The following is a 12,237-nucleotide window of genomic DNA, read 5'->3' as shown; positions in this document are numbered from 1 at the left end:
CTTTTGGCACTCACTTGTACCCCAGCATATGCTCTCATAACCTTTTTAAAATATATTTATCACCCTTTTTGAATGTCATTGTAAATGCTTTTGGAGACGGTAAAACGGCGTTGAGTTTTCAGGTCAATAAATTTACTTCACTACCCAATAACTCGTCCTCGTCCTCGCCCAACCCACTTTTTCCACTCTTCCCCGCCCCAAATGTTATGGCGACCGGAACTCGCCCAACTGCAAACCTTCAATTTTTAAACAAACAAAAAAAATGCGAGTTTATTTTACTGGGGCATGAGTAGCTGTTATTGTTGGAGACATGTTTCGGCTATTGGCAAATCAAAGTGCCGATCAGTTGCAACCCTTTCGCCTGTTTCAACGATTGAGTCTGCGCTTGCTTGAATGGTTCCGGTGTGACTGCAAGCCTCTGCTTCATGTTGCTTTGTAGGGCGCAAAGATCTTTGGTTAGGCGTGCGGTGCAAAGGTCACCGTCGCTTTATTTGACTGCAGTGATGTTGGGACGGGCGGCCTCCTGGTTGCTGCGGGCTCACCGCGGGCCGTGGCCGTGTCGGTGCCCGGGCACCAAGAGCTGCAGCCCGGGCACCGAGAGCTGCAGCCCGGGCTCCCGCGGCGCAGCCACCTTCTCGGTCACGCCGTGCAAGAGCCTAGCGGACGAGGACGTGTGCATCCGTGTGGCCGGCTTATCCAGCCACCAGGAGGTCACGCTGCGAGCCCATGCATTGGACGAGAGGGAGCAATTATTCGACTCCTACGCCCATTACCGCGCCGACAGCAACGGGCTGCTGGACATCACCCACTCGCCCTCGCTGGGCGGGGACTACCTTGGCGTGGTGCCCATGGGACTCCTCTGGACCCTCTCTCCCGCCACCATGGAGATGCCCTACCAGAAGCTGAGGCCTTACACTAATCTGATCGGCATACCCATGCGAATCGATCTGTTTTTGCACTCAGGCCACTCGCAGACCCGCGTCGTCCCCGGACAGGTCCTGGCCAAGCAAACCATTGAGAGGTGGTACAGCAAACCGGGAGTCCGCTGGATTAAGCTAAGGGAAGGCAATATAAGGGGCAGCTTGTTTCTGCCTCCAGGTAAGCAAAGGGAAGAGATGCTTCCGGAGTAGTGAGAAAGGTGTAACATACATTAGTCAAGTTGATAATCATATGGACAAGCAGACTGAGTATACAGGTCCAATGAAAATCTTCCTTCCCGCAGCATCGCAGGCAACACAAAAATATAAATGACACATTCTACAATAATATAAGACATTAGTGCAAAAATGCACAATGGAACAGTCCAGTACAGGACCAGGCCTTTTAGCATCCTTTCGACACCCTTCAGCTTAGCTGTTAGGGTTAACGGAATCAAGGGATATGGGGAGAAAGCAGGAATGGGGTACTGATTTTGGATGATCAGACATGATCATATTGAATGGCGGTGTTGGTTCGAATGGCCTACTGCTGCACCTATTTTCTATGTTTCGACACCATGTCAGCGCTAATCATGATATCAAACTAAGAAATCCTAACTGCCTACACAAGGTCTCTCATTCCCTGCCTCTCCATGTCAGTCTAAATTCCTCTTAAATATTATATCATATTTGCACCTAGCACCTACCCCTGGAAGCGTGTTCCTGACTTCTGCTGCTGTGTGTGTGTAAAAATATAAACAAAATTGCCTCAGTCTCCTTTGAACTCCTCAATCCCACCCCCCTCCCTAACTTTGAACCAATGCTCTCTAATATTTGACATTTCCACCCTGCAAAAAAGACTTGACTACCTACCTTATCTGTGTCTCTCATAATTTTATATACCTCTGTCAGATCACCTCTCAGGCTTCAACGGTTCAGAGAAAAGAATCCAAGTTTGTCCAGCCGTATAGCTAACACTTTCCAATCCAGGCAACATTCCTATTCCCACATTCTTGTAATGTGATGGCCATTACCCTAAACATGACCAATAAAAGCAAGCATGCTGTGGGAAGCCTTTACCACCTTATCCATTTGTATTGCTACTTTCTGGGATCTCTGGACCTGCATTCCAAAATCCTTCTGGATGTCAACGCTCCTAATGATAATGCCATTGACTCCATGCTTTCCTCATGCATTGAGAACAACATCTCGCACTATTGACCATACGTACCAAAAATCTTCAAGAGCCCAAAACATCAGCCATCTGGAGAAAGGTCCCCACCAGAGATGTTGCCTATCCATTTCCTCCACAGATGCTGCCTGACCTGCTGAGTTACTCCAGCACTTTGTGTTTTGTTCAAGATTGTGCAGTTCTTTGTGTCTTGTCCCAAAATCCCAAAAGTTATTTTCTGCATTGCACATGCAGATAAAATTAAAAGAATGGTCCGTTCTGAGCTAACAAAGGGATTCAATTTTTACAGACATTGATACCTTGATTTCATCCATTAGTTGGAAAATATACAAGAATCACAATGTAATCTATACCTCCATGGTATTGTAACAAATGGCATCAAAAGCATATGAAACGGGGGAAAAAAAGAACAATTACTCGAGGTGGAGAGAGAGGGAAATTAGTTCTACCTTTCTATATTGGACTCATGAATTTAATATGGGAACCCATTGATATGTAGGAGTACCATATTCCAGAAATTTATATCATATTCATAACTCAGAAATGGTTTTATGCTGATAGTTCTCGAGAACCTCCTAATCTAGCACTATTAACAACAATCTGAAGCAGTGAGTAGAATTTTCTCTTCCTGTGCTATATTTGGAACAGTTGCCAGAATTAATTTTAATTGGAACTTGATGTCGGCATAATTCTGTTCTTGAACTGTGATATTAAAACATGCGGCAAAATTATTGGACATATTTAAAATGGTTCAGCAAACTAAAATCAATAATATTTGTTAGCAATTTTTTTTAAAGCATTTTTGTCCTTGTTTTCTGAGGGGATGGTCCGTTTCCTGGAGTGATAGATCTATTTGGCAATGAAGATGGTTTGACTGAATTCCGTGCCTGTCTCCTTGCAAGTCGAGGCTTTGCTACCCTTGCTCTTCCTTACTTTGGGTTTGAGGATCTACCACGTGTCTTAACAGATATTCGTTTAGAATATTTCGAAGAGGCTGTAGATTACTTACAGAAGCATCCTAAGGTAAGTGCTGCCTGTGGTAACCTTCACAGTTGTTAGTTGAGGCACAAATTGCTTTGTTGACCAGTTTATTTATAATGCAAGTACTGGGATAACCTAAGAATCACAACCGTGCAGTGATTATTATAGCTCAAGCATAATTACATGTGACCTATATCCATGCAAGATGAGACCCCTGCCCTAGAAACATCCATTTGTTTCAATCAATCAATGACACATCCCTCTAAAGATCATTTGTACTCAACAGGTCTGTTATTGATATCCATAATTCCTCTGATGACCAATTGGGTTTACAAACCCATCTCCCTCTCCGCATTCAGGGCGGAAGTTAATTGTTTTAGGCCATGCTTATCACCCCTTCATCTCATTTCCATCCAGTATTCTCAATCTAAAATCTCTCTTTTTTAACTCCCAATTTAAATTTGTATCCATGTGGTATGATTAGCTAATTGTTTCAATATCAGTTTCTCAGTGGGTTTGTGCTCGTGCCTTGATAATCCAAATGGTTATATCATGTTATCCAATTCACAGTATATAGTTGTCAAATAATTGGGCATCTCTGAGCTCCCCAGAATTAATTCTTCCATCTCATTTACTTTTTAATTTACTGATCCACAAGAGAGAACAGGTTGTAGGGTATCCAATATTGCTAAATACGCTAAAATAGATGAGAGGGCATGATATGATCAGGATATTTGGATTCTGCAACAAGATAAGTATGGTTTGAACAAATGGGCAAGTAAGTGGCAAATAGAGTTCAATGTTGGAATGTTTGAGGTCATGCACTTTGCTAAGAGGAATCAAAAGGCAGAGAAATTGTAAATAAATCAAGTGCAAAGGGATCCAGATGTTCTTGTGCTTGAATCACAAAAGGTTAGCGGTCAGATGCAAAAAGTAGTTTGGAAGGTAATGGTATTCTGGCAGCTCGTTAGCACACGGAAGGGCAAGTCAAATTTAGGTTTTCGGGTGATGTTAAAAGAACTCAGGGAATTAAAATCCAGGCTTATCTGTGGGCGGGTTACAAAATTCAGTTATTTTTAAAAGTTCATGTACAAGGACACAAACGTCTCCAAGACGGGGAACAAGTATTGTATTCAACTGCATCTTTCTGACTTTAATTTCAAAACCAAACCCAATATGTTTCAGTCAATTATACCCAAGTCATTGGCTCAGAAATAATTGCCACTTCTCACCCAGTGGAGTAACTTTCCATTTATGATTTGAATATGTGATTGGAAGTACCATTTCATCCTGTTCAGGAGCTCTGGAAAATCTCCAGTGCAGTCAAACTGTTTAATAAGTTAACACCCAATGACCCTTCAGCGCTTTAAGTTTTTCTAGCATTTTCTGCTATTTGTATCATGCAACAACATAACGAGGCCCCAGCCACCATTTCCATGCCAACCGTCAAGGACGTATCTCAATTTCCAAGACCTGGCCTTAGCTCACTTTGTCAAATGCCCATACAGATGCTGTGTCATGGGGAAAGGTTTTGACTAACCATTATAGGCCTCAATTTTATATGTCTACATCAGGGGCACTCTCAGCCTTCTCTGCTCCAAGGCAAAGAAACCCAGCCTTTTCACTCTTCAAAAGATAATACCAACCTTATTTTATTCACAATCTTATCTTTCAGTAAACTTAATACAGTGGCCTTTTTTTTTCCATTACCTTTTGGAATGCCATCTTATTTCTATCTGGGTCTGATCCTTGTCACCTCCTTAGGACCTGACTTTCACTGTTACTCAGTTCATATTCACTCTTGACTTACCACCAGTCTATGGCATAATACGCAAATGCACTGCTTTACCACATTATGTTATATCACAATGAATGATCATTCTTTAGGTATTTGTCAGTTCAGACACTCAAATAATAAAATTATGTCATGCTCCTAATAGTAACACAAAGAAATATGTTTGTTTTTGAGAATGAAAGTCCTGTTTTGTGCTGCATCTTTTTGATCAAAGTTATCTTTGAAAGTTACTTCCCTGCTTCGTTGTTTGAATGGGAAATATTGATACGGAATTCAAATGTCAAGCATTTATTGAACAATATAGATTGCATGTTGTGAATATATACAATTTTTCTGAGCAGTTATGCACGGATACAAAACATTTGTGTTATTTAGAGTTGGTTGCAATAATGGAATTTGAATTTTTGTAGGTGAAAGGATCTGGCGTTGGAGTAATAGGGTCTTCAAAAGGTGGTGATTTGGCTCTATCAATTATCACATTTATACCTAAAGTGGTGGCATCTGTTTGTATCTCTGGTTGTAATGCAAACACTCTATTTGATTTGTATTACAAAGATATGCATCTCTCCAGTGTTAAATACAATATAGATGATATCGTCTGTTTGGACTCGGGGGTTCTGGATGTGTCTAAATTGATTAGTAACCCTCAGCAAAATCCAAAGAGTATCATCCCACTGGAAAAAGCTGAAGGACACATTTTGTTCGTGGTAGGAGAAGATGACAAGATCTGGGAGAGCAAGGTCTTTGCTGAGGAAGCGATAAAAAGACTGAAAACACACAAGAAAAATAATTATGAACTCCTCAGTTATCCAGGAACTGGGCATCATATTGAACCTCCATGTTCTCCATTTTGTGTTGCGCAAATCAACCGATTCCTTGGACATCCAGTACTGTCAGGAGGAGAACCCATAAAGCATTGCTATGCTCAACAAGATTCTTGGCAAAAGATTCTACAGTTTTTCCATTCACATTTACATTGACGTGAGCCACAGAATTAATAAGATTTCTTTTTTAACAAAAGTGTTACTTGGTTTCAGAAAAATTTCTGTACTTTATGCAAAAGAACTGTAAGGAACGCAATCCAAGAACACCTGAAAATCCTACTCTGAACCACCAATACATTACTGATGTCATGCTTTTTGTACAAAAATACTTTATTAAAAGAGTTATGTTAATACAGTGCTGTCATCAGAAAACCTAGTACTGTGATGGCTTATTTTACTTTTGCACCAAGACATGAAAGCAGTTCACTGTAATTGTTAGTTACATTTTGTCTTCATGGTGACAAATGTAGTTTTATTTCACCATTTATTCAATTGACTTTCTTTCTTTTCTGCTTCCAAAAGTATGTAACAGTTGCGTGTAGAGTCATGACTTCCAAATGAAGAATTTTTATATGTAACCATAATCTTCTTTTTTCCCCTCTATCTCTCCCTTACCCTGTCAACTTGATTGTGTTTGTGGGCAAATTACGGATAGAAGAGTGTTCACCACTGGAATCAGGCCTTGGCCTTCCAAGCAATGGGATTCCCAGCCAAGGTAGTTGAACAGATAACAGGTATAACGTCTGGGGTTACTTTTGTTTATTGTTCCTTCCTGAGCCCATGTACTATCAAAATCACTTTTATGCTCCCATTTCTCTTTAGGGAACTTCTAAACATGAAAACTTCAAGCACCTAATGTTTCAATCCTCTCAATTTAAAACTAATAGAATATCAAAGCTCTTGTTCCTCGGGAGTACCTAACTATGGTATTGTGGCATTTGAACATGCATACAATTAAAAAGTGCATTTGTTTTGATTGTCCAATGGCAATAGAATCATCCACTTTTTATTAAAAGCCGGACCTTGGGGTGTAGAGGTTTGTGGAGGGAGAACAGAGTAATTATTGCCAGACAATGTTGCAATGAATAAGGCCAGTATTAGTGATTAACCGATAGGTGAGAAATGCTGAGACAATGCTGACAGAACTGCCGATGCTGGAATCATGAGATAAACACAGTGTTGGAATAACCCAGTGGGTCAGCCAGCATCTGGATAGGCGACGTTTCAAATTGGGACCCTTCTTCGGACTGATTGTAGTGGCGGGAGAACACTGGAAAAAAAATGGGGGGGAAAACAATGTCTGGCAAGTGGTAGGTGGATATAGGCGAGGGGAGTGTGAATAGCAGATATGTGGAATAAGTGACAAAGGCTGAAGATGACAAGGAGACAGAACAGTATCAGATAAGGATAGAAGAGTGAAATGTAAAGCCAGAGGGAGATATGAAGGGGGAAAGAAATAGGTTGAATAGTAGGAGAAATGGGTGTTTACTGAGATGAGGACATAGGAAAGAGAGAGAGAGGTAAGGGAAGCACGGGGTATAACTTAAAATTGGAGAATTTATTGTTTGTAAGGTTGGGTTATAAACTATCCAGGTGGAATATGAGGGTGGAAGGAGGAGTAGAGAAGCTAGCCACAGGCTAGACCATTTCATATCCAGATACTAGAGAACAAAATAATGAAAACAATGATAGGAAATAACAAAGAAGATGAGACTTGAATAATTGGAGGTGGTGGAATGAGATCATGTCAAGGAGTTTAAGATGAAGGCAGCACTTTGGCACAGCAGTGGAGTTACTCCCTGGTAGCGCCAGAGACCCTAGTTCGATCCTGACTGTACAGAGTTTGTACATTCTCCCCGTGACCTGCATGGGGTTTCCCTGGGTGCTCAGATTTCATCTCACATTCCAAAGACGTGCAGGGATGTAGGCTTATTGGCTTTGGTAAAATTATACGTTGTCCCTAGTGTGCAGGACAGTGCTGGTGTGCAGGGATTGCTGGTTGGTGCAGACTTGGTGGGCCAAAGGGCCTGTTTCCACTCTGTATCTCTAAACTAAACAAAGCGGTTGAATAACAAATGTGGCAAGGAAAAAGGACATAAATAATAAGGACTGAGTAATTAAGAGAGGTTGATGTGAATGAGATTGGAGAGGAGATGATATGAAAGTTGAAAAGTCATTCTGGTCCACAAAACAATGGCTCCATGAACACTTCAAAACTCCTCTTCCTTTACTATCAACCTTGGGTTTGGAGTTGTAAAATGTCCAATTGTGTGATAATTTCTTTAAAACTCTCATTAGCTTGGCTTTGGATGGATCCCCTGCCTAATGAGTGCCTCAAAAACCAATCCATAGATACATAGAAAATAGGTGAAGGGGTAGGCCATTCGGCCCTTTGAGCCAGCACTGCCATTTAATGTGATCATGCCTGATCATCCACAATCAGTACCCCGTTCCTGCCTTCTCCCCATATCCCTTGATGCCGCTAGCCCTAAGAGCTCTATCTAACTCTTTTGAATGCATCCAGTGAATCGGCCTTCACTGCCTTCTGAGGCAGAAAATTCCACAAGTTCATAACTCTCTGGGTGAAAACGTTTTTCCTTATCCCAATTCTAAATGTCCTACACCTTATTCTTAAACTGTGGCCCCTGGTTCTGGACTCCCCCAACATCGGGAACATGTTGCCTGCATCTGGCGTGTCCAATTCCTTAATAATTTTATATGTTTCTTTAAGAATCCCTCTCATCCTTCTAAATTCCAGTGAATACAAGTCCAGTCGTTCCATTCTTTCATCATATGTCAGTCCCGCCATCCCTGGAATTATCCTTGTGAACCTACGCTGCACTCCCTCAATAGAAAGTATATCCTTCCTCAAATTAGGAGACCAAAACTGCACACAATACTCCAGGTGTCGTCTCACCATGACCCTGTACAACTGCAGATGGACCTCTTTGCTCCTATACTCAAATCCTCTCGCAATGAAGGCCAACATGCCATTAGCTTTCCTCGCTGCCTGCTGTGCCTGCATACTTACTTTCAGTGATTGATGTACAAGCATACCCAGGTCTTGTTGCACTTCCCCTTTTCCTAATCTGACACCATATAACCATATAACAATTACAGCACGGACACAGGCCATCTCGGCCCTTGTAGTCCGTGCCGAACACTTACTCTCACCAAGTTCCATCTACCTGCACTCAGACCATAACCCTCCATTCCTTTCCCGTCCATATACCTATCCAATTTATTTTTAAATGATAAAATCGAACCTGCCTCCACCACTTCCACTGGAAGCTCATTCCACACAGCTACCACTCTGAGTAAAGAAGTTCCCCCTCATGTTACCCCTAAACATCTGTCCCTTAATTCTCAAATCATGTCCTCTTGTTTGAATCTTCCCTACTCTCAATGGAAAAAGCTTATCCACGTCAACTCTGTCTATCCCTCTCATAATTTTAAAGACCTCTATCAAGTCCCACCTTAACCTTCTGCGCTCCAAAGAATTAAGACCTAACTTGTTCAACCTTTCTCTGTAACTTAGGTGCTGAAACCCAGGCAGCATTCTAGTAAATCTCCTCTGTACTCTCTCTATTTTGTTGACATCTTTCCTATAATTTGGCGACCAAAATTGTACATACTCCAGAATTGGCCTCACCAATGCCTTGTACAATTTTAACATTACATCCCAACTTCTATACTCAATGCTCTGATTTATAAAGGCTAGCATACCAAAAGCTTTCTTTACCACCCTATCTACATGAGATTCCACCTACAGGGAACTATGCACAGTTATTCCTTGATCCCTCTGTTCAACTGCATTCCTCAATTTGCTACCCTTTACCATGTATGTCCTATTTTGATTTGTCCTGCCAAGATGTTGCACCTCACACTTATCAGCATTAAACTCCATCTGCCATCTTTCAGCCCATACTTCCAAATGGCCTAAATCTCTCTGTAGACTTTGAAAATCTACTTAATTATCCACAACACCACCTATCTTAGTATCATCTGCATACTTACTAATCCAATTTACCTCACCATCATCCAAACAACAGTGGACCCAACCCTGAAGCACCCCACTAGTCACCAGCCTCCAACCTGACAAACAGCACTGGCATCTCCCATTCAGCCACTGTTGGATCCATCTTGCTACTCCACCATTAATACCCAACACCATTCAGATAATAACCTGCCTTCTTGTACTTGCCACCTCACATTTATCCACATTGTACTGCATCTGTCATGCATCTGCCCACTCACTCAACTATCCAAGTCACCCTGCATCTTCATAGCATCCTCTTCACAGTTCACACTGCCATCCAGCTTTGTGTCATCTGCAAATTTGCTAATGTTACTTTTAATTCCGTCATCTAAATCATTAATATATATTGTAAATAGCTATGGTCCCAGCACCGAGCCTTGCGGCACCCCACTAGTCACTACCTGCCATTCTGAAAGGGCCCCTTTTATTCCTACTCTTTGTTTCCTGTCAGCCAACCATTTTTCTAACCATGTCAATACCCTTCCCCCAATACCATGTGCTCTAATTTTGCCTGCTAATCTCCTATGTGGGACCTTATCATAGACTTTCTGAAAGTCCAGATACACTACATCCACTGGCTCTCCCTTATCCATTTTACTTGTCACATCCTCAAAAAGGATCCAAACATCCAAACTCTTCCCCGACATTTCTTTCTGACCCAAAACCCTGATGGATACCTCAGCATCCATTCCCGACCAATCCCCCTGACTCTTTATATCCTGCATCCTAAAGTGAACCCTGGCAACAATTGCATTATTTCTTTGCCATCTGCTCTGTCAATGGATGCAACAAACGACGAATCCATCGCGTGGCCCGTCTTTCACACCGTAGGCTGCAACACTTCAATCTTCAACCGCGCTTTCCCAATACATTTAAACGTTGAGTTGGAAAAATTAAAGCGGTGATTCTGAGAAGTGAAGCGAAAAAGTGGTGAAACGAACATGCCAGAAACATACAAAAAGAAAGCATATTTACTCCTGCAACGCCTAAGCAGTTTCATCGGAATCTACGAAATATGCTGAACAGGTGCAACAAAGCAAACCAGCATTTCCATGAGAATTCGTGCCCTTTTCCCTGGATTGGGAGACCACTCAAAGCGGTAAGTGGAAAGGAACTGTAGATGTTGGTTTATACCGAAGATAGACACAAAGTGCTGGAGTAACTCAGCGGGTTAGGCAGCATCTCTGGAGAAAAAGGATAGGTGATGTTTCGGGGTCGAGACCCTTCTTCAGTCTCCAGAGAGATGCTGACTGACGATATCTTCAGAGAGAAGGTGAGCTGGGTTTAGACCCACGTGAGACAGAATAGCTGTACGCCATTTCTATGTGTAGGAAGGTACTGCAGATGCTGGTTTAATCCGAAGATAGACACAAAAAGCTAGAGTAGCTCAGCAGGACAGGCAGCATTTCTGGAGAGGAGAGGAATGGGTGACGTTTAGGGTCGAGACCCCCTAGTCTGAAGAAGGGTCTCGACCCGAAACATCACCCATTCCTTCTCTCCAGAGATGCTGCCTGTCCCGCTGAGTTACTCCAGCTTTTTGTGTCTCTTCTTCAGTATTACGCGTTGTTGCAATAGAAATCCTGCTCAGGACGAGAGGAACTGTAGGTTTGGATAATTGTCTATGTACTATATTTGGCCGAGGAACCAATGGTGTGAAGTTAACATCCGCGGCATTATAACTGAACGCCTCCAAATTAGAATCCAGACGCTGTTAATTTCAGGAAAAAAAATATTGTCCGAATATAATATGGATCCAGGGATATCTAATCTAGGATAACTCTATTAAATATATTGTCATAGGCACCAGTAGGGTGAAGTCCATTTGCAATGATAAATATAACTTGCATGTAAATGTACCCCGAAGTTATTTGTTTAGTCCCGGGCGGGTGGATCGGTTGTAATTTATTTAGCGAATGCAAAGTCCTTTAGCCAAGCAGTTGCCTCTTGATCTGCTGTATGAAGGGTGACTAGTCCTCCTTTGAGTCTTTGTTGAGCGCATGCTTCAATGATGTGTTGCATTGTTTGCTGCTCTCCACAAGCACGCCGTGGGGTTGGACTGCTGCCCCATTTGTGAAGGCTGGACAAGCAGGGGCCATGTCCAGTCCTGAATCTATTCAGCGTCGTCCACTGCTTCTTTGGGAGGTACACAAAATTGCTGGGGAAACTCAGCGGGTGCAGCAGCATCTATGGAGCGAAGGAAATAGGCGACGTTTCGGGCCGAACCCCTTCTTCAGACTGATGGGGGGTGGGGAAAGAAAGAAGGAAAGGGGGAGTAGGAGGAGGAGCACGAGGGCGGGCGGATGGGAGGGTGGGAGGAGACAGCAAGAGGGTTAAGGACAGTAAGAGTGGTGCTTCCTTGGGAGATTGGATGTTTCCTGTTCAAATGTCGGTTGCATGATTCTGCAACGCCCTCAGACTCGCATTATCTTTAGGGGCTGGGAAGTGGGCGCCTGTTCAGGTGATCAGGAGAGGCATGGTGGGTGTGACTA

General features: G+C 42.5%; 1 protein-coding gene across 1 annotated transcript; it reads left to right on the top strand.

Moving 5' to 3' along the window:
- The first annotated feature begins 202 nt into the window (after window positions 1-202).
- On the top strand, window positions 203-6,074 carry LOC116976860 (acyl-coenzyme A thioesterase 5-like). The gene is made up of 3 exons (XM_033026859.1): window positions 203-1,098; window positions 2,930-3,132; window positions 5,296-6,074. Exons 1-3 carry the CDS (start codon window positions 426-428, stop codon window positions 5,863-5,865), a joined length of 1,446 nt encoding a protein of 481 aa, XP_032882750.1. The 5' UTR covers window positions 203-425; the 3' UTR covers window positions 5,866-6,074.
- The last annotated feature ends 6,163 nt before the right edge of the window (window positions 6,075-12,237 follow it).

The sequence above is a fragment of the Amblyraja radiata genome, chromosome 9 (assembly GCF_010909765.2).
Source record: "Amblyraja radiata isolate CabotCenter1 chromosome 9, sAmbRad1.1.pri, whole genome shotgun sequence".
Taxonomy (NCBI): domain Eukaryota; kingdom Metazoa; phylum Chordata; class Chondrichthyes; order Rajiformes; family Rajidae; genus Amblyraja; species Amblyraja radiata.
Note: the sequence above shows the minus strand (reverse complement) of the source record. Positions and strands in the feature narration are given on the sequence as shown.